The following is a 25,101-nucleotide window of genomic DNA, read 5'->3' on the forward strand; positions in this document are numbered from 1 at the left end:
ACGAGCCTGTCCCCATTTTCACTTACCGGTGATGAGTATGACATAGTGGAAAAATTGCAAATCTTCTTTTGGAAAGTAAGCTTGAATAAGTGATGCAAACAGAAACTTTTAAACAGAGCATGCACAAGGACAAATGGGCTCGTGAACGCTCTTGGGAGCGCGTACAGGGTTGTGCATGTGCATTTTTTTAAAGTGGAGAGGGCGGGTCTTTTCAAAAATGCATCAAAATCCTTGATCCTTTAAGAACGTTTGTTGAACTTTCTATGCCCATGTATGGTCATTCCTGCCAATAAAACAAGTCTTGTACATATTTAACTACAGGGTTTACTTGGAATTAACCCATCTATTGAAATTCATCAGTGACAAGAGATGAAAAGTATGAAGGATCACACTCAGGACAGGTATTTTAAATGATCAGCACGTGTTGGTGTGCATAATCATCCTATCCAGCTTTAATACTCAACCACTCTTCTTGAAACTGATGGTTGTGTAAAACATTTTTTTTTGTGCGTGTGTGGGGAAATTCTTTTTCAAGCAATAATTTAGGTATATCTCTGGACAAACTACCCGGATTGCAGGTGTTATTGTAAATATACTCTAACAGATGACTATAGTGTTAGTCCATGATAGAGACAACAGAAGACCCACTGCAAGAATTATGAGCAATGCATTGTATACTGTATTTTTTACAGGAAGAAATGCTTATGCTGGTGCTGAAGTAGCAGAAGCAGAGATTTGCAGAATACAGAAGGTGGTTCTCTGATGGGCATAGCTCTTGATCCTAGAGCAGATGGTCCAGAAAATATGCCACACAAGCTGCTGAAAATAAAGGATTCTTCATACCTTCTCCACAACACTTGAAAAGACAATGGAGTGTTTAATCAGAGGCTTCAAATCAGCTGCAAGCAGCTTTCACCCTCCTGAACCAGTCTTAGTCATTTAAGATATTAGATCTTAGAAGGAATATAAGATTATCATATTTTGCCCCACTACACTTCATATGGACATGCATATTGTAATGGGGCTCATAAATTTGGAAGTTGGTGCTCCCACTTTCTGTCTTCTTATTTTCATGGCCTTTGAAGGACCCAGTCTAGGTAGGCTGGGTACTTCGGAGGAGGCAGCCGCCAAAATCTCACATAGAGGGGTGGATGGTTTTTTTGGGACTAGGCCTTTGTTTCATGAGGGGTATGACTTTCAAACCTGTCTGTAGGATGCACTCTAAAATATAGCCTCTGCTCAGGCAGGCATGGAGAAACTTACTGTAAATGTAAACTTATTGGTAAAAAATGAATTGTCACACTTCATTAAATGTTGTCATTAAACAAAATTTAATATGCAATAAAATGCATCTGATTTCATGAGTATGTTGCAAAGGAATCAGCTGTTTTTTTCTGTACTTGGACACAATCTCACCCCCGATCTGGTTCAGCAGAACGTTGCAGGTCAGCTTCTATGAGAAATCCCCCTTGAGGTTTGAGCCTCTGTCTATTGACGTAACCAATGAAAAAGTAGAGCAGCGATTGGATAGCACTCCAAAATATGTCACTTCCAGTGAGGCTAAAACTCTTAGGTGATCCATGGAGCAGGGGTGGGTCGTGAAGCTGGCTGCTCGGTGCAGATTGGCAAACATATCCTAGGATATTTGACAGACAGCACCTGCGAGGAGGTTGTCCTTATGAGTCAACAATCTTATCATTCAGTCAGAACAGATCTAGTGCTGAATTCTTGTTGTGGTTTCTGGAGTTTATTATTTCAGAGCGCTCCACAACAGCAATTTTCACCCATTATGTTGATGTGTTTTATGCGTTTCAACATTTGTCAATGCAATAGCTGACTTTTGGAATTAATTACAGTAATACTATTGAGCCTCCCCTATTTTAGAGAGCAGCAGCTGCTGCTGCTTTCATGTATCTCCTGCCCTCATTGTAGCCTATTGTAGCCCATAATTAAAGCAGGTCCTGTAGCTACAGGCTTTAATCGAAATAAAGCTATCTATTGTGTGTGAGAGAGATTTATAGGCCAATAATCTAATGAGGACCCATTCAGGGCAGGTATTTTGAATAACCAGCAGGTGGCACCATCCATTAATGGGACCATATAGTAGAATATGAATTATTATAATATTCCTACCAGAAAACAAGTACTATTTTCAGCATAGAGAATGGAGCTTACTTATGTAAAACTTACTCAATAAACAAGTAAAGTTCCTGGTAAATATTAGCTGTGTACAAGATAAGTGAGGATAGGATATAAAAATACGCATTAGAATATGCAATTCTGGGGGATAAGTCAAACTGAAAAAAATGCTCGAAAAATAATGGCATTTTCGAAAAATTAACTACTCAGGTATTTGATAGCATAACTTCCATATAGTTTTTAATGTTTTCACAGCTTTGATGAAGAATGAACTAAAAATCCTTTTTTCTAATCCCATTAAATAATTGAGGTCAATAATTGAATTTCAGGAGGTTTGGCTTTGCAATCTATATTATACTGTAATTCAGGACATCTATGGTCATGTTTATTTAGGTTGGTTAAATAATAAATAAATAAAAATTACAGTTAACAACTTATAAATCTTTAACAAAAAAAAAATTCTTGACTAATCTTTAATGAGATTCCATATGGTTTTATTGCAAATTATCTCCTGGATGTTCAATACCAGAAGCTTGTGGAGGAGAATTATCGATTGAATATCAGATCTGTTTGTGATTTATAGGGAATTTTATGTTTATTAAAATCAGTTGATTTACAAATCATTATGAATTAAACATTAATGAATAAATGCTTCATGTATTACATTATCATGCATCACATTTTATTTCTGTTTTTTTTTTTAATTAAGGAAATTCCTCCCCTTTTTCTCCATATTACTTTATTGATTTAAACAGTAGGAATAAACAACTTGACTGTGTTGATGGCTTTTAATTTGGCAGGTAATCAGACACCACAGCTTCAGTTTGTAACTCTTCAGCGTTACATCCGCAAGATCAGGGGTGTCAAAGTGGTTCCAGAAAGGGCCGTGTGGCTGCAGGTTTTCCTTCCAACTAAGCAATAGCACACCAGACTCCAGTTATCTCATCAAGTCATCATGTTAAGACTGAACTCACTTGATAAGATGACTGGAGTCTGATGTGCTTTGCTTGGTTGGAAAGAAAACCTGCAGCCACACGGCCCCGTTTTGGAACCAGTTTGACATCCCTGCCAAATATGGATGTAATTTTGTTTTTGCACCCACCTTGCTCTGTTTTAAGCTCTGCCTCTAAGACTGGATGCTGCTTCCTGAGTCTCAGCCCAATCAATGATCACCTGCATGCCATTTAAAGCCTGTGAAGCTGTGCTTCATGGCCTCTGGGCCATTTGTCTGCCATACTCCTCTGTCGCTGTCATAGCATCTAATGGGCTGCTAATCTTCTGCCATGTAAACCTGCTCAGATGGTTTACATTGCATGGAAGAGGAAAGATGCCTTTTGTTTAACCCCAGTTTTCTCCTGTTTATTTTTTTGTTAGGTAGGTTATTTTGTAGGTTTGTATATGTTGGTTTTAGTTTGAGTAAGGTATGTCCACTTTTCTTTTTCTTTTTGGGTTCTTTTGTTTGTTATTTTGGCCTGAGCTTTCCTTGGCGCTTTTACCATTATACATCATAGTTTATTTAAAAGAAATGGCAGAATGAACTTTAAATTATATGCCTTTTTGACTCATTGATTCCCTTTCTAAATGTATGTTGGTCCCTTATATCTCCTAAACCCAGCCAGCAGACATAACACCAGGAATAGCTGCCTATCAACATTATCAAGTTCCAAAGCACAGAAGTTTCCATGGTAAAGCTCCGTAGCAATTTTGAAATGCTCCAGAACCACTTGGCTTAAGCAAAGAAAGATGCATTGCTACAAGTATGATCAGTGATATGTATCAATTTTGAAAACATCCTACTTCCTACACAGCCAAAAATCATAAAATTTGTATGAAACCTATGTAGAGCCCTTGAAGCTTTCAGCTTTGCAGAGAGCTCAACAGTATCCTCAATGACTCAACGATAAGGTACCCACAATAACCTGAGGTAAACCAGGGACCTCTTGTTAGCCTATATTTTGCCTTTGAAAACCTGCATACAGTTAACTTCAGAATGCCAAGCGAAGCTCAGGAAATGGTAGATTGTCCCACAGATTCCAAGAAATTGAGGCCCCATCATCTCCAGCCACCTTCACCAGGTTTGAACAAGCAAATGACAAAGTTTGGTCAGTGGAAAGGATTCCTAAAAGCTCTACTTGTGCAAACTTTATTCCCCATATTGTATCACCACTGGTGAAGTCTGAAGTTAAGCATTTAGGTATGTTCTTTGCTTTTATGGTATTCAAATTTACTGTATTGTAATAAAAAGGCCAAGTTATGAGGTAATGCAGTCACAGCTGGTTTATTTTTATTTCTTCTAGATTTTGCTGATTTGATTTCCAGAAAAAAGTTTAACATTTAACTCTGAACCTTTTAACCCCAACTCTCTTATAATGAATAACACTGAGATCTTTGCTGTGAAGGTTCATTTCTTGACCCTGTTGGTAATATTTAACAAAAATGTCAAATGTTGTTTTTTCACTCTGCATAAGAAGGCTTTTCAATAATAAAAGGAGACCGGGGTATTTACAACTTTGCCTCCTATTAGAATGACGTGTTTAAGAGCCAACCAGCAAAGCCCATGGAAATGGTATAATGTTGGAAACCATTTTTTTTTATTTTGTTTGGCAGAGTTTTAGTAACTCCATTATAGATGTACCAAACGAGTCGGAGTCATTTATGTAACTCGCATCATAAATGTGAATCTTTTAAATAAGCAGGTGACGTGGGTTTTTCAGTCCTTTAATTAGGTTTTAATTTCTCTATGAAGTTCTATTTATTAGTTAATGATTTTTATTTCTACTAAAAGTATAAAAACAAATCTGACACACCCCATGTGTCTTAATCAATCTTCAAATTGGGACACATAATAGACCCTTCCACTCATTTAAGACAGATCAGAGTCAGTGAGGGAATGTCTACAGAAAGATGTGTACACAAAGCATTCTGTAGTTTGTATTTTAAATGAATGTGTGTTTAAGCTTCTGCAAAAATTATTATAATTCACGACTTACATCCAGATGTTTGTAGCACAGATCCTGGAAATGCACGGCTTTTTCAAATGTTCCTGAGCAACACTTTTGCATTGTAAGCTTGCACAATACTCTCGAAGTTGCACTTAGTCCTATGGGCTCCATGGAGCTGAGTCGATCAGTCCAGAGGCTGCTGTCGAAAATTTTTAACGTGTTTAACAAACAGAGGTCATTGATAACCAATGAGTCAAGAGGTCTCTGCAAATAATATTATTGCCCTGTCTTAAGGTTTTGCAAACTAATCCAAACTTTCTCCTTTGAATATACACCACATTGCCAATATTATAAGCATGATACATATGTCTCTCTTAAGCAATTTGGATTAATAAAATGTCGTCCCAACCTTTGCAGCTATTGTAGCTTCAAGTCTTGTTTGAAGATGTGTTTTTTTTATTGGTTTAAGGGAACTTTTGACTACTCTTCTAGAACCACATTTATGAGGTGAAATGCTGATTTTGGGTGAGGAAGAATAGGGCACAGGTTCAACTCTGATTCACCATGAAGATGTTCTCATGGATGGAGTTTAGGATTCCAGCCAGTCAAGTTCTCCCTCATCCAGGTCTTTATAGACATTGTTTTGTGGACTGCTCATGAAAATTTTGGAGTGTAGAACTGTCCACAAGGTTTTGGTATTTTCTGGAACTAAGGGGCTGAACCCAAATCTTGACAGATAATGGTGAGTTGTGATTTTAATAATTAAACTAACAGCATCAGATACACAATTGAAATTGCTAAAACCAATCATTGGGTCGTGAAATGTAATAAGAAATGCTAAAACATAGATTTAATGTTGTAACTAATCATTTTCAAGTGAGTACTGTGTCAAAAAAACCCAGCCTCAATAAATAAAAGTTAAACACCTCTAAATGTATTATACACTGTGAAATGGTCCAGCCACCTTTCAACAGTGAACAAAGTAAAAAAATTGCTTTAATTTGCTAGAGAGAAGATAAAGAATGGACTTTGGTTCACTAGAAAAAGACCAATTAATCTGACAAGTTCAGCTTTACCCAGTTTACATACATGGGTGCATCAGTGCAACAAAGCAATATCAGGAGTTATCTGGCTCAGGTTGCAAAAGAGTGTTTCATGAAGAAAGGGATATCAGACTGAAGCATGAATCAGCTACTGCAGTCCAAACTTTAACCTTACTGAGGAAAGTCAAGAGGGGCGGAAGAAGAGTTCTGCAGTTTAAGATTACTGCAATAACAAAAACAACAAAAATTAGCATTTGGGAAAATGACATGCTAAAATTATGGTGTAAGTTAATTTTCAAAACATTTTATAGTTCATAGGTTTTTCAGTTTAGCCAATGCTTGTCAATTGGGATGCTATTGTTGCTTTTTGAGTAATTTAGATGATATTCTAATTATTTTGTTTCTAATTAACAAAATGCTTTTTTTTTTTTTTTGTTTTTTTTAAACAGACCACAAAAACAAACGATCACATGGTGTTCCAACCTACCCTTCGAACTCAAGCTTCGAATTCAACTCTAATTTTGACATTTTGAATTCACTTTGAATCTCTATAGAAATTTTTCTGGGCTTTTTTTTATCATTCTTATTAGTCATCTCTGATTTATGATCCATTTTCCGGCTGGGAGGTTGTCTACAGTCCCATAGATCTTAAAATAATATGAGACACTGTAGACACAGGAACATCAAGCTGCTCAGAGATGGTCTTAGAGCCTTTCTCTTTAACATACATGTCTATAATTTCATAATTTTCTTCTTAATCTCCCGAGATAACTCTTTCCTTCACTTCCTCTGGTCCATGTTGAGTGTGATACACACCATGTCACCATACAGCACAGTGACTACCTGTAGCGCTATCGGTAGCTGTGACTAATTGCAAGATTTTAGACACCTGTGATGCTAATAAGTCTACAACCTTCATTTATATGTAACTTTGGTCACATCTTATTTTTTAGCGATAAGATCATTTTGTTCAGGCCTGTTACATAAGTTTATGTTTTGAAAACATTCTATTGAAGCATAGTTGAAAAATAGTGTCAGACTTTCATTTGCTAATTTACATCAAATTTGTATTGATTCATTCTGGCAGATTTTATCTATTTCTTTAAACATTGTGGGTTTTTGTTTCATGAAACAAGAGGTACCAACATAGCATATGTATATATATGCATATGTATAACTAAATCCACGTAAAGTGATAGTAACGTGCAAAAATAGTGCAAGGAATGAATAAATGTCAATTACGATTGCATCTTTTACAGTTGGTATTTAAAGTTCTACATGTTCCAATTAGCATTACTGGGGCCGTGATCCAGAACTAAATAATAAACATAAACATATTTTTATCATAGAAAAGCAGAATCTCCAAAAGAATTATCCGATGGTTTAAAAAATTACCAAAATAAGATACCAACAAGCAAAGGAGGACTTCCAGTTTTCCATTAAAGCCATATTTCATGCACAAACTCAGCCTCGCTTCTATAAATGTTCGCCTCACAAAACTTTACTGCAAAGTAAAAGGATGGCGAGGCATAAATCCTGTTTATAATCCCTACAAAATGTCAAAACACACCTGTAAAATGCATACTCAAATAAATTACGTACTGTCCTTCAAACGTTTGGAGCACATGCAAAAGTCATATCTCTGTTATGGTAAAACTCAGAATCTCTACGCATATTGTTTCTGTCGCTAGCTTATAGTTATTAAGATATGAAGAGATATATTTTCCTTTTCCCTTGCTTTGATCTTTTTAGGTGCTTTTATATATGACTGTACATGAATGGTTGAAGATATAGACTTGAAACTCAAGTGATGTGACTGTTTACACCATTGAAGGAGGAACTCAAAACACCAGAAACCTTTACCAAAACTAAAGTCTGGAGGCGGAAAAATAAAGTAAGCAATTTTTTTTTAAGTCCTATGTTAAAGATTAAGAATTTCTCTAAAACATTATTTATCTAAAGATGAAACAACGGGCGGGTTTTAAGACAGACACCTAGCCATGGAAATGTTAATGAATTTCAAAAATATAAAATGAAGCTGGCGAAATTGCCCAGAAAATCACCAGTCCTGAACTTATGGATATAAATATTATAGGACATAGAAAAATGACCCAGAAGCTTTCAAATAGGAAAGCAGTTTGTGTGAAATTCTGGGAGAAAATAATGGCTGAGAAATGCATGCAACTGCAGTTTTTCTGTGTAGAGGAATTCTGGAGGTGGATTTATTATGATATTTTCTTTATTTTTATGATAATAAAAAAAGCTACAGTAAAAAGGATTTTAAACATTAGGTCATCTTTAGACTGCAAGATACTGCAATCAAAAACTCTACAATCTCAGATACTGTTATTAAAAAGATAACAGGGATCAACTTGCCGGTTTTAAAAAAAGGGCACATCAGTACACAAGTAACAGAGTAAGGACATTTATGATTAAAAAGCTAACAAATATTTCCTTTTATCATATTTTTAGATCTATAGAGCCAGATGTAAATTATAAAAATTCAACAATATCCCCCCAAATTCACTCAAAAATATAATCAAATGTTTATAGTCTTTGTTGTGCTGTTTGGAAAGCAATGAGAGAAATTTGCTGGCAAAACAAAATTTTGTAGGTTATAAATGGAATGGTTTATTTTTGCGTTGGTTTAATTTGAATGATTTAATAAAACTTAACAATAGATAGAATAAATAAATAAAATATACGGAGCATAAATCTAAATTCTAAAAACAAAACTATTTGCAATAATGATATAAAGTTAGATAATTAAGACCCTCCCAAAATGCTTTAACCAAACATGGTTTTTCTTTTGGAGTTTCTCAGACAGAGTTCCTCCTTGGTCTGAAAGACAATCTGTGTGCTGGGTTAAAGATTACGGAGATGGTAAGGAGGCCTTTCATTCTTAAAGACTGGAAACTCGTCACTTAAGACAAATCTAAAAACAGCATTAAAAAATGAAGAAAAAAAGGCATCCATCATAAGTCAGATTTCATAGCTGTATTGCTAATAGATTTTTTTTGTGATTTGTGTAATTTTGAAATTTCTCAACAACTTTCAACATTGAATTTTGTAATTTACATTTTATTTGGTTTGGATGTATTTTGACAGGTGTACGTCTGACTTTCCATCAAATAGAAACTTTTGGTTTAAAGGAAATCATATAGGGTAGACTATATTGCCAAGCCACTGATCCTGGAGAGTCCCAGTTCTAAAGCCATTTAGTGACGATGATTTAAAGCGAGATTTTTTATATTCCTCCTAATGAATGTTTTTTAGCTGTATTATTGCCCAGGAACAGCTTTACCACATTCTGAAGCAAATACAAACAGCAGTGCTTTCCAATGATTTCAAATCTTCTGCTATTTTCAGTGTAAACATAATGTTATATAACAGAGTCCAGGTCTGGTTTACATTAATGTCATTGTGTATAAATGTGGGCTTGAAAAGATGCTTGTCTTTGTATGAGTACTGTAGTCACTGTCATGGTGTTTTTTTTTTAACCTATACAAATAGTTGTTAAATATTAAAAAACGTTAAAAAGCTCATTACATTTTCAGTGTTCCAAGATTCTCCACATTTAGTTAGAATGATAAATCCTTTACAAGTGAATGATGCATCTAACCAGCTCCACTAAATATATCTTTTCTGGTAAACTGCAGGCAAATTCTTGTAATCCTGAAATGCTGATAAATGTTTTCTCAGAACAGTGCTATGTGAAATATTGAAGCAGAGGACAACCACTACTCTAGCTGTTAAACATAAACCTTTAACATCGTCTTCAACAGAAGCAGTTTTAAATCTCAATGTTTTACTCCCTTTCATGCAGAAGTGCTAAGGTTACTGTTTCGCAGAAGAAACTGCAAGGACTGTCCTCCTTCCACTCTGTTTACACTGTCAATTAAAGGCACCATGGAGGTGCTGTAGAAACATACTCATAGCCTTTGCATGACTGACCACAAAGCCCATTAGAACAAAACCATGTTGTTCCTTAAACAGAGCCCTAAGCCTTTGATGATCAAAAAATGTTGGCAGATAAGATAAAACAAACTGAAAATGGAGATAAAAAACTTGGTAAAAACAAAAAAACCTTAAAGGCTCTGGCCACGATGCTGGCTCTCCGTTTATGAAAGAGTCTGGTCTACAGAGCATACAAACCTTTTTTCAAAAAAGGTGATTTGTAATGGAAATATTTCATTAAGCATTTAAAATGTTTTAAATATTTCTGGCATACCCTATAAGCCTCCCTTTTGCAAATAATCACATTTTCAATGAATAACAATAACTGAACTTATCTAACAGTGGAGAAATTCACCTCTGCATTTAACCCATCCCCTCGGGGAGCAGTGGGCTGCCATTGTGCGACACCCGGGGAGCAGTGTGGGGTTAAGGGGCTTTGCTCATGGACCCAGAGTATCAGTCCCTGGGAGTGGGGCTTGAACTCAGAACCTCTGGATTCTAGATGCAATGTCCTAACCATTAGGCCGCCCCTCCCCTAAATGTGTTACAATTAAAGAAAACTGATGAGATGTTTTTTTTTTTTTTTTTTTTTTTTTTTTAATGTACTAAAAGACAATTTTCTGTAAGGTCATTATGTGTTTGTGAGGGCCCAAATTCATTGTGCCCTTACTCAAGCCAGTAAGCGGGCTTTGAGTCCCATTGGTTTGGGGACAGAACCTATTTGGTTTGCAAATTACAATCTATTTAAAGAAAACCAGTTCTATGTTTGTCTAAACTTGGTCTCAAAATAGGAGTTTAAGAAAGTCAGTTTGAATTAGAATACATTTAGGACCTCAATGCATCTCATTTTATGTTCAATTTGTTTGTCACTTGAATCTTCAGCTGAAACCAAACATATAATAAGGTACATATTTTTTTTATGGATAGACATTAAATCAGATTAAATGTTTCATTAAATGCCAGTTCAGATTACAAAAAAAATATTTGCATTTGTTTATTGCCAAAATTATTAAACAACACTTTGACGATTATTGTCTTCAGAATAAGAGGTTTATATTCATGCACATTTTGCAATTCATAGGAGTGTCTGAAGGGTTTTGGTTAAGGGTTTGCATACATTTTTGCTGATTCTCAGTTCTTGTTGATCTGGCTTTTATGCAGATCTGCTTTAAAACACCTTCTCAGCTCTGCATGCTAGTATTCCATGGGACTGAGATAAGAACTTTTTGATGGCCTCACCAAAAACAATTGGGTGGTATATTTATAATCTTTTTCTGTCTTGAAGCCCAATTTATACTTGTTTCCAAATAAGAAGGATATTTCTTTTCTTTAGAAGATTATTCTTTTACTTATAAGAATGGTTCTGGTAACCATAATTATATCTGTTTTTTCTGTTATTTAATTTATAGATTCTTCTTTTCCAGCTGACCTTTCAGCCCATGTCAGCATATGACTCATTTGATTGTGAATAACAAACTCTCCAACCTGAGGCTTCATCTTGACGCTGCCTGCTGTTTCATTCTTTGGGTTGATTCTTTTTTTTTTTTTTAAACCAAAATACATAAACTCCCTCCATACTGAACTGTATGCTGTTATGTATATAAAACGTATCAAATATTTTTGACATTTGGAAGATACCTGGTTTAAGTTGCATTGATGCCATTTACAAATTAGTCATTTTTTAATATGGACACCTACATGTTCAGATTGGGAAAAATGTTTTTGGAGGAAATGGTTCTTAAGACACTCAAGAAGTAATGAATTGTTTAAAAAGATTTGTTTTATAAACCATTTAAGAAACAAGGACAATAAAAAAAAAATACAAAACCTTTCAAATTTCATCTTAATACATCATCAAAAACTGGAATGAGAAATTTAATGATCTCAGAAATTGATTTTCTGTTTTAACTTCCTTTGATAATATAATATCCATATAATATATGGAGAAAAGGTGGAGGTGATAGAGGAGCACAAATACCTTGGTGTTCACCTGGACTACAAACTGCGCTGAGGATGCAACTGTGAAGCTGTCTTCCAGAACAGGAACAACAGACTGCACAAGGGAGGTGTAGGTCCTTTGAAATTTGCAGCAAGATCCTGCATATCTTCTATCAGTCTGTTGTGGACAGTGGGATCCATCATCTGCTGGAGTACCAGCATCTGAGCAAATGGCTTAAAGAAGTTCAACAAGCTAGAAGGCCTGCTCTGTTCTAGGAACTCCTCTGGAGATTATTTCATAGTGAAGAACACTGTGGACAACAGTGAGCATCGTCTTCAGAAAATTGTTAAACGACAACCATGTCTTTAGAAAGCGGCCTGTCCAGATCTGCTGTAAGCTGAGGTGGAAATTAAAAAAGTTAATTTACTTCATTACTGTACTTAAGAAGGTTTTTCTAGTATTTTTACTTTAGTTATTTTTTTGGGCGGTACTTTCAGTCCACTACATTTCAAACTCAAATCTTGCACTTTCTACTCCACTACATTTCCAGGAAGCTGCTAGTTACTTGTTCCTTTTAGTTCAGTTTAGCTTTATAATCCACTGTTGCTGTTTTTCTCTCTTGAAATGCAAATTTAACATGTAAGCTAGCAGCTCTTAGGACTAAATCTGGACACCACTGTTTTAGACATTTGCATGACGTTCCAAAAATGTGAGAAACTCAGAGCAGATATTATTTGTAGTTCCTAAATTTCATTAAGGCATTAGTAGACGCCATGCAGCCAAGTTGTTCAGGATGAGAGATGTAGATTCTTTGTTTAATAGATTGAAACTTAAACCTCTATCCCATAGTGAAAGTCTTAGACTTAGACAACTTTTATTATTTTCTATACACAGAGTTTATACAAAAGGAAATTTCATTTAGTACAGCTTTCCATACAGTAAATGAACCTCTCCATTCCATACGGTGCAGCAGTAATCAAAAAGTGTGAGGAGAATCAGGACACTACTGGTTTTTCTTTTTTTGGTTTGATTTTAAATAAGAATTTTTTTGTGCCATTTTTATCCTAAAGTTCTTTACAGACGGTCTAGAATCTGTAGCAGGTTAGCCTGATAAACCAGACTAAATGTGAGATTAAATGTGTAATTTAGTCTGGCCCCGATGAATGAGACATCTGAAGAGTGTTAATGAGAACAACACATTGTTTTTTAAACCGCTGTCTGTGCTCTGACCAATGAGCGCAACTGACTGTGACGTAGGAAGCGCGACAGAAAGCTGGTTGGTGAGGGTAAACAACAGCCTGTCGGTAAAACGGCGAATACATCCTTATTAAAAATGAGCGTAGAGCCTCTTCCTGCTCACGTTTCAACGAAAACCCCAAGTCTAATCCTTCCAAAACTGATTAACAAAGCTGAGTCAAAAATCACGAGAGAGGGCTGGTGTAGACGGACTGCGGTTTGCCCTGGCTGCTATTAGATTCGGAGCTCCGCTGGTTACCACGGTCCTTTTAACCTAGGAAAATGTTTTTTTTAAATTACGCATTGAACCGGTAAATGGACCATATAGTGACGCTTTAAAGTATGATATTGTCGCCTCAAATGATCTTAAAACGTACTTTTATTGAACAACAGAAAATGGAGCTTTCCATTGAAAGCTGCTACTGTTGTGCTTTCTCCAGGGTAGCGAAGCTTTTTCGTCACGCCCTCTAAACCCCGCCCGCTTTGCATCCAAAAATTCAAAACACATTTCTGCGTTGTGATTGGACCGCCAGTTCTAGGGCTTGGGCATTGATCGAGGTTAGACCAATCGCAGGCAAAAATAATTTTGGCCACTGGTGGGTGGGGCTAGTTTACTAGGCTTGTAGCAGGTGGTTCTAGGCGTCAATGCATCAGGTGGTTTCTGACAGTTACTAGGTTCTTTAAGAATACTTAGAAAATAAGACAGAAATGTACTGATATTAGAAAATTGCATTTGTATTTTTAAAGAGTCAACTACTTTTTATGCATGTAATTTTGAATAATAAAGTATTTCCTAAAGTGAGTACTTTGATATTATTACTTGAATAGTCATTCGACCAAGCTTTACTTGTAGTTCAATAAGATTTGACTATCAGTATCAGTAGGCTGTTCAGTGGCACTGCTGCCTTGCAGCAAGAAGGTTCTGAGTTCGATTCCTGGTCTGGGGTCTTTTCTGCATGGAGTTTGTGTGTTCTCCCTGAGCATTTGGGTTCTCTCCGGGTACTCTGGCTTCCTCACAGTCCAAAAATATGACGGTTAGGTGTGTGTATGTGTTTGAATGCTTGTTTGAATGCTTGTTTGTCCTATTTGTCGAGTCCTGCGATGGACTGGCGACCTGTCCAGGGTCTCGCCCATTGACTGCTGGAGATAGGCACCAGCACCCCTCGTGACAGGAGTATCAGTAGTTTTACTCAAATACTACTATTAAGTACTCCATCCACCACTGACAGATCCCAATAGAAAACCCTTCCTACTTGCAAGGAATATCAACTGTAACAACTTGTTGAAAAACTGCCCATAATTTACTACAAAATGTCATTTCCTTTAGGGATTAATGTTTTTTTTATTTTTATTGAATTGAACGATAAACTTAGTTTAAGTTGAGTAGAATCACTAAAAGGCTAAAATGTTCATTATAAAAATAGTCTTATGTTAAAAAGCCAAAACATTGGTAACGAGGTGAGTGAACCTGAGCCCACTCCGCGTGGGTCCCATCCCCCCTCCTCTCTCTGTTTTTTTTTTTTGGGTGGGTGGCGGGGGTGGGCGTGGCCACTCTAAAAGCTCTCTTTCATTGGTGTAAAACAGGAGGGGGGTCACTGTATGTATGGGCGTTAAACACTGCTGCCTTTGAAAGTGAGGAGCCACTGCCATTAGAAAGCCACAGCAGAGGAGACAGGGAGTGGAGTGTTTCTGCAGGAAACAGCGTCCGCGTGACGACCCTCACGTAGCCCACATCTGATAGGTGAGTGGGGGGTTTCATTCATTATTTCAGCTGTGTTTACAAACCGAAAAGGCCCCTTTCTGCTGCCTGATTGGCTTAGATTCTTTCCAAGGTGTTTCAGCAAACCAGGCTTTAAAAAAAGAAACCAAAACAAGACAGAAAAGGAATCTTAATTTATTGCATTGGTGTATACTAATTTTTGTTTTGTTATTTATGTTCTTTATTTAAGAAAATAAATGTTATATTTAATTACAATTTTATAATGGGACGTATCACAGTACTGACACTATAATTTAGCTTGCTCAATTAATTTAGAGATATTCAAAGTTACTTTACAAGAAAATGTTTATCAACAGGCAAACGTTTTTTTGTTTTGTTTTTTACATTGTCAGCATATTTCTGTTGCAAATGAATTCTCCCTCAGGAAATATGTTTTAAAGTGAATTGTGTAGTTAATGTTGACTTTGAATATATATATATACAGAATCTGGACCATGAAATAGAAATACTGGTATTTAGGCTGCATTCGGTAGATAGTGAATAGACTATTAGGAATCAACTCGAGCAACCCCACCCTCTCTAAAAATAAACGTCCAACAGAATGCAAGACATTTATGAAAATTACCTAAAATCAGATCAAAACCATTGAAGTTAATCATAAAAAAATCTTCATTGTTTTTCTTGTTATTAGGATTAACACAATAGTTTTATTTTTTATTTTTGTAGCTATTCAAAAATTGAAGTCATCAGCTCAGGGTGTCAAGTGGCATTGATAGCTAGACTGGGCAATTTACTCCTCTTGTTTAATTAAACCTTAGCTGTCCTGAAGTTTTACTTCTATTGACCACAGAATTTTATTAAAGGTTAAAACACATGATATGAGCTGATGTAGATGTCCGGTAACCCTGAGAAAGGTTGACTTTTACTTACTATTATTTACTTTATACTGTAGAATGTTATAAAATGCTTGATCAACTAATATTACTAATAACAACTAATAACCATGTCAAATTAACCAATGAGTTACAGAAACTTTTAACAATAGCAGAGTGTTTCTATCAGCAGGAAAGTATCAGAGTTTTAGATAAAATTCGATATAATTATTCAGCTTATTGGACCGATATCGGATTGGGACATCTCTATAATATATACTCCCACATAAACAGATTATACAGAAATTTAGCAAAACCACATGTATGTGGATGATATCCATCTTCTCTGCTTCCTTAAGGAATCTAAATAGCAAACTCCTGAGTAAAACAATTACTGTATTTTACAATTCTACCCCTTTCTTTTATCAAAACATGAATCTAATTAATTACCTCATCTTGTTTCCTTCCCCTTCAAAGGAATGTCTCTGAGCTCCATCAAGACGTTCAGCCTGAAGCTGGACAGTCCTGCAGATGCAGCCTTCACGGTTGGGGAGGTGGTGTCTGGCCTGGTGGTCCTGGACCTCTGCAGGGCCACACGAGTGCAATCCATGAAGGTGCAGGGGAGAGGGGTGGCCACTGCGCACTGGCTAGAGAATCGTGGCATGAACTCGGTGTATAATGACTACACCTCCAAAGTCACCTATTTTAGGAAGAGGCAACATCTGATCAGAGGTCAGTAAAGGTAGTAAATTATGAAGGTGCACAAATATTATTGTAATTTCAGTTTATATACATTCTTAAAGGGCTACCAGACTGTCAGTATATGTTAATATTTCAGATGCATGTATTTAAAGCCCACTTACGGTACCTTAAAATATTTGACCAGCTAACTGGACTTTCCCTGCCTTTTATGCTATCAGCTGATTTTTGTCTTACATGCAAGGTTTGCAAGCAAATGGCAGCTTGTCAAATATATAAAAGCATGTTGGTAAAAAAAAAAAATAATGCATCTGAATCTATGCATCTGAACAGTGTTGTAGTCCCCGAGGTTTACAAAGAAAATTTGCTTGGGCCAAATGTGTTCTATGGAAACTTAGGAGAAAGGGCAGAGAGATCTGCCAGATAAGACAATCGTTGACATCGAACACAAATCTATGAGTGCAGAGTCCAAATACACACCGTGTGTTAAAGACTGAAATTCCCCCAGTGGAGAAGGCCGGGGCTTAAAATAATGCAATCGTAGAATATAGGCAATAGAAGCTTGTGAATAAACTGTGGCAGGTTTAGTGTTTGGCTGTGTCACCTGCCAATATCCCCCCCTATTTGGTAGGTGACAGATATAAGCTTGATTTTGTAGCTTTAAGCATTAGTCTAACTGCATGGAATTTTTAAAAACTTTTATTGTAATAAAAACACTATTTGAAATTATTTAGGAGAGGAAAGCAGTTAATACTTATATGAATCCTATTCTTTTTTTTTAGGTGTAGAGGCTATTTGTTTATGTATTCTTCAACAATAATCTGTTTGATCTTTTAAATGATTTTGTGCCACATCTCTAAATAAAACAGAATAATTAAGTCACTCCAAAAATGCACATGACTCCTGATTATTAAACTGTTGTAATATGAATTATGCAACATGAAATGGTAATTCTCGTTCATTGTTGTCTTGACCTGCAGCCATAAAGTTTTTATTTTATCACAGCGGGTTAATAAGTGTATAAATGTACATTTGGAAAAAGGTGAATACTAAATAGAGAGATAAGAACTTGGTTGTATCTGTCAGTTTGGGCTAAAGCAGAAATAAATGCAGAGTTGACACAGGAAACACAGTGAGCCAGTTTTTAAAAAGAAACAGCTTCGTCACCGTGGCAACAAAGAAAACAACACGTGGTTCTCATTGGCCCCTCCCCCTACAGATATGGCAAGCAGATCTGCTCATTTACTTTACAAAGCTTTTGTAAATACTTTTATTAGTATTATAAGAAATTAATGCTGTTTCCAAATTTCATTTAATGTCAAGTTTTATTTATATTTCAGTTTTAGTAATATTTTATTTGAAACCCTATGAGGGTTTCAATTGAGACAGACTCGCTTGTGTGAATGCAGCTACTTTCCCCTGGAGCCGCTGCAGAGTTAAACTCTTTTTCAGCCACAGAGTGGGGTTAATCTCACCAAGACATCTGCACAGTCAGGGGGATTATCTCTCACTTCAAGGGTTGCAGGGACCACATCGTGGGGCTCTTATCTGTAAAGTGACAAGGCAAGCTACTCTGCAGCTTACTCTCTCCAGCAGGCGGCATGCTTGCTCTGCATCAGATCTGTTTGAAGAATTTTAAAACAAAACATTGACACAAACGTTGGTAATGATCTTAATAGAAAAAGATGCACGACCTAACAAATGTTGGGGAGTTTTCTTACAATATTGCTGACTCTGCAAGAATCCCTGTAAACATTTCAGAATAGTTACCTGCCCCATTTTAGGGGATTGCTTTTGGGAACTTTCTTGAGTATATATTGTGTTTTGTTTTGTTTTTTCCGAGAATGTCGACCCTTATCCTTACTACCAGTCGTTTTTTGTTTTTTTTTTCATAACAAAAACTCGTTACTTATCTGCAGGCATCTTTATTGTCCTGCAGCTTTTTTTTTTTCCTTTTTCTTTTTTATAACAGTTGGCCAGTTGGGGGCACTAGAGAGCCACTATCCCAGGAACAAAGGAGTAAACAACTTTGTTTTTCACAGAAAAGACGCGATTTATTGGAAGAGTTGAACTGAAAGGACTTGAGCAACAGTAGAGCTGAGAAAGATTTCGATAAAAAGTTTAGAATTAAGAGTTTTATCTAGGATGTTGCTTTGCTTTTGTTTCATTCATTGTAAGTTTATATCAGTTTGATTTCAGCTGATAGTCTAGATGCTGCAGCCTTTATGCGCAAAAACAATTGTGATAGTTTCTGTTTCGCTTTATTATTACACAAGGAATTGTTATAATTAGTTGGTGCTTTGTCGTGTGTTTTTATTTAAAAGCCGTTTCGCACTATGAAACAGAAGAAGTGGAGTAAACAGCTTTAGTCCAGAGTGAAACAATTTTCCCCTGAGCTCTGCCAGACTGGGGCATGCTCAGTAAGCCTGTTTTCTTCTAAGAACCTGTAACCATCAATCATCACCCTGTTTTCCTCCTCTACTTCCACACCCAGTCTGCATGTTTACTCTGCTGCCTTCAAGGACACTCCGGAGTTTTATGTGAAGCTGCAGCAAGTGACTTTTGTACGAATTTAAAGTGCCTAATAGTTTTTTTTGTTTGTTTGTATGTTTTTGTTCTTTTGTACAAATTTCCTGTTCAAAAGATTAGCTTCTTATAAAATCTGGTTTTATTAACTTTGATTGCTCTAAATATTTGATTTGGTAAAATTTTAAAATTCCTAAATGTGCATGATTGATATATTTTGCGCATTTTGGTTGGTATGTTTTTAATTTCTAACAATTCAACCTATTTAATTCTCCCTGTAAAATCTTGGGGGACAGACATTACTGTCAAAATAAGTAAAATTTATAATTATTATTTATACCGTTATCAAATATTTTTTTCTTTTATGATATAAGTTGTCGAAATTGAAGTAACATTTTTTTCTTTCTTTCTTTTTTTACACTTATCAAAATTATAAGTTGAAGGTTGGTGGGAAATATCTGAGTCTCCTGCTTGGAATTACAGTTTTGCAGAACTTTTCTGATAATCTTATATTAGCTCATTGTATGACAAACTAAAAAAATCTTAACTCTAGTTTAGATTAATGCTTTAAAAATATTATAAACAATGTTTACTGATGTGATACTAGTTATGAAAAATGAGATTCACCTTGTTAGGGAATGTCGTGCTTTAGGAGTTTAGTACTGTGTTGTCTGTGCCAAGAAGGAGTTCCTGAACGCAGCATGGCTTAGCCTTCAACCCTCTCCTGAGGCCTTGCATAATAAATGTGAAGCCACGCCCACCGAGCAGTCTCCAAAAAGGCTGCCCTCGCGCTTAGCTGCACACTTTGAGCTTTTTCACCAGCAGGGAAGCAACTTCAACTGCGACATTTAAACTTCCTCCGCAAAAGAAAGACTGAATTTTCTCTCAGAAGAAACATTACCAAATCGCGGAAATGATTTTCAACAAGTTGAAAAAGTTTCTGGTGATTTTTGACTCTCCGGAGATGGACTGTCCCCCGGTGTTCAGCAGCGGGGACGTGGTGTCCGGACGGGTGGTTCTAGAGCTGCTCAGCGAGACCAAAGTGGACTCCCTGAAGCTGCACGCCGAGGGGTTCGCTAAAGTCCACTGGACCGAGTCTCGGTCCGCCGGCTCCAGCACGGCTTACACCCAGAACTACAGCGACGAGGTGGAATACCTGAACCGGAGAGAGGCGCTGCTGCAGGCAGGTCAGTCCGCTGGTGATGGGACGGCAGGCAGGGGAGCTACGGTTCTGCTTTGGCAGAGTCATTGATTTTCTGCTAATCAGAGTTTGGGTTTCTATCCAAGCTGGAGCAAGCATTGAAATGATCCAAATCCTTTTATAACAATAACTTATTTTAGTTTTCTTCTTATTTGTTGCAAATAAGTGTCAGAAAACCTTTAATGCATGTATTAGTTTAGTAATAAGGTGTCCAAACATTTGAGGAGCTTCCTCCTCTTTGGGAAACCATCTGCTGTTGCAGATTCTGAGGTTGTTTTTCTCTACAGAACAGGGAAGCCTCAGGTTTCTGCCTTCATTCATCTAGTACAGAGCTGCTTCAGTTTAAAGGGCAAAGCAGGAAGTCTGGGGCTTTGTTTTTCTAAGGCTGAACTTTCGATTATATATCATCTTTTAATAAAAACAACTTTTTTTTTTTTTGTTCCACTTGAGGTATCCTTGTATATTACAAACCACTTTACTTCTGAATCAGTTTTGCAAATAAGGCTCCAGTTAAACAGAAATACTTCTCAAGATAGGTGGCCAGCCTGTTGAGCCCAAACATGTGTTATTAAAACCTATTCTGCAAGAATTGAATAAAGCTGATGAAATGGGCTACATCTTATGGCTTGAGGGAGGAAAAACATCTTCTCTGTCAGCACAATGTAAGAACCTCCCTTCGAACAAAAACAAAGACCATGTGATTGCTAAGAAAAGCAAAGAGGTTATAGCTGAAGTTTAGAGTTAATGCTTGAATCTGCAGAATTTATGCCCTTCATATTTAATCTCTCCTCCATTTAGATGGAAATAATGTACAACTTGTTAACTAAACCATTTTTTTCCCATCTTTCTTTGCATCTCTGCAGATAATGGTGAGGTGACTGTCCTTCCTGCCGGCAGACATGAGTTCCCGTTTAGTTTCCAGCTTCCAGAGGAGACGCTCGTCACCTCCTTCGAGGGAAAGCACGGCAGCATCCGTTACTGGGTCAAAGTAAAGCTGCACAGGCCTTGGTGTCCCGTCAGGAAAATCAAGAAAGAGTTTACTGTCATCGAGCCCATCGACATCAACACGCCAAGCCTGCTGGTGCGCAACTCATTCCTATATTTGTATATGTCTGCTTGGATTAACCCAATAATTACTAGAATTTTTTAAAGCTTGTGATTTATTGAATTGTGTTTTATATTTTCAGGCTCCACAGGCAGGGACGAAGGACAAGCTGGCACGGACCTGGTACCACAACTTTGGACAGGTGTCTGTTACTGCAAAGATTGACCGCAAAGGTTACACTCCAGGTAAGGAAAGCCTCCATATGATCATCTTTAAAGGCCCATTAAAGCATCTGCAGGTTTTAACATGCATCTTCTCCCTGCAGGCGAGGTTATTCCTGTATTTGCGGAGTTTGACAACGCCACCTCCAGATCAATAGTACCCAAAGCCTTCATCACTCAGACTCAGACGTTCATCGCCCGCGGCACCATGAAGCAGAAGCGCTCCGTCGTGGCCACGCTGTGTGGCGACATCGTGAGCGCAAGGACGAGGGAGACGTGGCACGGTCGGGCCATCAAGATCCCACCTGTGGGTCCATCAATCCAGCAGTGTCGCATCATCAAGGTGGAATATATGCTGAAGGTAAGTTCATCTTCCAGAAGCTGGTTCTGTTTCCGTCTTTTCATATTCAAAAATCACTTTTAAATCTGTATCAAAAAATGCTAACCCTTTGTGTCCTTTCAACAAGGTTTGCGTTGACGTTCCGGGGACATCAAAGCTGTGTTTGGAGCTTCCCCTTGTCATCGGCACCATCCCGCTGCATCCCTTCGGCAGCCGGACGTCCAGCATCAGCAGCCACTACAGCTTCAACCTGGAGTGGTTGCGCATGGCTATCCCAGAGCAACCTGAGCGTGAGTATCCTTTAACGATCCTAAGAGAGCTTGGTGTTTATAGAGTCAGATCAGTTGGATAACCAGCCTGTTTCCCTGCAGCTCCTCCAGAATACAGCTCTGTGGTGACAGAGGAGGAGGCAGAGCAGCGAAACAGCTCAGCGGTTCAGGAGCCGGCGGAAGACCTGAGCGGGATCTTGGAACGACCCCTCAGGGATTTCCTCCAAGAGTTTCGCTTCCGACCTCCACCTGTTTACAGTGAGGTGAGTGACGCAACACTATTACTTTATAGTAAAAATACTAAAATTAAATATTTTTTTTTCTGGTTACTTAAAAGAAAAAAATTGCCTGAATAATTTCTAAAAAAAAAAATCTTAACTCAAAATTCATGAAAGCTTCTGTGGGTGGCGTAGGCTGGAACTTGGCTGCCTGCCTTATTTTCTGGTTGCCTAACCTTCATTGCATATTTTAATGTATGTTTTCTGCCTACAGATCGACCCCAACCCTCAGCCCCTCAACATCAGACCTCGCTGCATGACGTGTTGAACCATGAGCCCCACCTTAGCGACAAGCTACGTTTTGAGCTAAACAAATCAAGAGATTTGTTGTCTTCTGGATTTATTCCTCATTGCTGAACGAGCACCTGGTCCCTGCCTGGGTGGTGAAGGCGGACTGGAGCGCCACGGACAGGAGATGGAGCTCACAGGAGCTGGAGGCTTGCAGAGATGAAGTGGACTTTTTCTGGTTCTGCATCAGTTCCTGTCCTCCACAAGTGATTTAATGTTTCTTGCTCTCAGAGAAATGAGAGACGAAATACCTCCCAATCAACAATTTCGTTCTTTTTGTGAGACGTAAGGAGTTTGGGTCAGATTGAGGGGGTTAGGATCACTTGATATTTATCAGGCAAAGTCTTGCTCTGAGTGCTTTTGATAAGCTGTCATATTCAGAGGCACCATGTCAGCTTTGATTGGCATGAAAATTATCCTCGGTTCAAACTTTGCCTGATTGCAGGGAAGATGTTACATGCCTACATTGCTATGCGTTGTTACTTGATGGCTGTGTAATGTTGCATAAGCATATAATGTACATGAAGGTACATGATTTAGCTGAGAAGTCGAATAATGAGAGGCTGATGTCCTTAATGCATGCAGGTAAAAATATGTGGAAAAAGAACAACGTACGCCTTTAATAATCTGCAGTTAAAGGTGGCATGAGTTTTAAGCCTGGTGTTCTCTGTGAGCTGGGTAGAGCTGAATGTTAGCAGAGAGCAGAAAAAAAGAGCAGAAAAAAAAGTTAAAGTCAACAAGAAATTGTGTCAAAGCAAAAGCTGAAAACACTGAAAGTGGGAAAGCTGTGGTGTTTGGTTTAAGAGGATCGCCCACAATAAGGATGTTGAAGTTTGCCACAAAGATGTGCTTTTAGGGCTGCTAAACGGAGGAAAGACCTCTGAGCCATACGGACTGAATTCTCCGGTGCTGTACGGTCAAGCTTTAAAGCTGGAGATGCCACTGAAATGTATGGACTAAGACCATTCCAAATAACTGACTTTGAGGATTATGTTTTTATTTTCCTAAACTTCCAAAAAAAGTCAGTCTGTATCAGTTCAGGGTCAGGTGTGTGATGTCAGGGCACACTCTGAGGGGGAAAAAACATGGCTCAAAGATAAATGTATTTTTTTACAAATGCAATTGTTTCTGATGTACACCAAATTTTTCTATACCTTTTTAACTAATAAAGATTTAAAAAATATGCATATTGTTGGTTTTTTGTTTTAAGTTTTCCAATTAAATACAAGCACATTGATGAGCTGAAATGTTATCATAGGCAAATTCAGTTCCATCAGGGGACAGAAAAATAATTTTATTGATTCTTTAAACATGGTAATGCAATCTCGTTTCACTGGATTTCATGTGATTTGATACAGAGCCATGAACAGCAATAACATTTTGTGGCTTGTGACATGGATAAGCCACAAACTTGCACAGTGCATGCTTCTGCTCTAGAAATACTTCTATTTAAAAAAAATAAATAAATCTGAGACATTTGTCGGAGGTGCTTCTAGAAGAAATTCAACCACATTCTGAATCATTGCTGCCTGTGCTTGGTCATCTGCACTTTTTCCTTTACTTATTTTTCCAGTAATATTTTTGGATACATCTTTCTGACCAGCTAAGATTTCTCAGAGTAACATGGGCTGAAGCAGTCGTGCTTTTAAAATCTTTCAGTCTAATACAATAAAGTGACTTTTGCAACAAACCAAACTGTTCATCTGTTAGGCATAATCATGAAAATATAAGAAATAAGTACTTATTTCACTATTATTCACAGAATGAGTCTGTGATTTTTAGATTGAGTGGGAATTAATTATCTTTTCACTGATGTGAATTTGTAGACATGCACTTGCAAGGTGCATACTCTATCATGAACATAAATGCCAGGCACTTTGTTTTTGTTGCATGCCAAGAAACGGGTGTGCCATGTCCAACGCTTGAGTTAACTGGAAAAACAAGCTGCACTCAGTGAAAAAAATGACCATAATTACAGACCAAAGTTACAATGGTTGCAGATTAAATGTACAATTTTCTGAAAAAACAAAAAACAGAACAGCAGGTCGGGTTTAATCATCTTCAGTTCAGTTTGTTTACATGGCTATATACAAAAAAGAAACCAGTCATGTAGATTCACAGAATGAATGAGCTGTCTGGTAAATTGTAACATGCAAACTTCAACGCAAAGCTGTGAACATCACTGGGAAATTCTTAATTTTTAAAAAACTGTGTTGATGGAGGATGATCATCCAGATAGGAGGCAAATGGGGGCAAAGACACCTGTGGTAACATATTAAGATCAGCAAACATATAGTTGAACATTTTTAAGAAGCAGCACATTTAATTTCAGGATTAAAAATGTACTTTTTTGAAAAAAAATGAAAATTGAAAATAGAAATTCTCA

At 37.2% G+C, this 25,101-nt stretch overlaps 1 protein-coding gene across 4 annotated transcripts; it reads left to right on the forward strand.

Moving 5' to 3' along the window:
• The first annotated feature begins 14,871 nt into the window (after positions 1-14,871).
• On the forward strand, positions 14,872-23,793 carry arrdc2 (arrestin domain containing 2). 4 transcript variants are annotated; one of them, XM_015380349.1, is made up of 8 exons: positions 14,872-14,997; positions 16,326-16,580; positions 21,138-21,355; positions 21,462-21,564; positions 21,645-21,901; positions 22,008-22,170; positions 22,252-22,412; positions 22,642-23,793. In XM_015380349.1, the coding sequence occupies exons 2-8, from the start codon at positions 16,328-16,330 to the stop codon at positions 22,693-22,695; spliced, it is 1,209 nt and encodes a 402-aa protein (XP_015235835.1). In that variant the 5' UTR covers positions 14,872-14,997; positions 16,326-16,327; the 3' UTR covers positions 22,696-23,793. The 4 variants fall into 4 exon arrangements, with proteins under 4 accessions (XP_015235835.1, XP_015235833.1, XP_015235832.1 ...); XM_015380347.1 differs by lacking the exon at positions 22,642-23,793 and adding an exon at positions 22,518-22,556 and having other exon boundaries at positions 22,252-22,481; XM_015380346.1 differs by lacking the exons at positions 14,872-14,997; positions 16,326-16,580; positions 22,642-23,793 and adding exons at positions 19,766-20,260; positions 22,518-22,556 and having other exon boundaries at positions 22,252-22,481.
• Positions 23,794-25,101: the final 1,308 nt, after the last annotated feature.

Source organism: Cyprinodon variegatus, unplaced genomic scaffold (assembly GCF_000732505.1).
Source record: "Cyprinodon variegatus isolate N-32 unplaced genomic scaffold, C_variegatus-1.0 Scaffold211, whole genome shotgun sequence".
Taxonomy (NCBI): domain Eukaryota; kingdom Metazoa; phylum Chordata; class Actinopteri; order Cyprinodontiformes; family Cyprinodontidae; genus Cyprinodon; species Cyprinodon variegatus.

Coding starts and splice junctions, on each gene's coding strand:
- arrdc2 (XM_015380346.1), top strand. CDS start 19,987: ATGATTTTCAACAAGTTGAAAAAGTTTCTGGTGATTTTTGACTCTCCG. Junction 21,356..21,461: donor TCAACACGCCAAGCCTGCTG/GTGCGCAACTCA, acceptor TTATATTTTCAG/GCTCCACAGGCAGGGACGAA. Junction 21,565..21,644: donor CCGCAAAGGTTACACTCCAG/GTAAGGAAAGCC, acceptor TTCTCCCTGCAG/GCGAGGTTATTCCTGTATTT.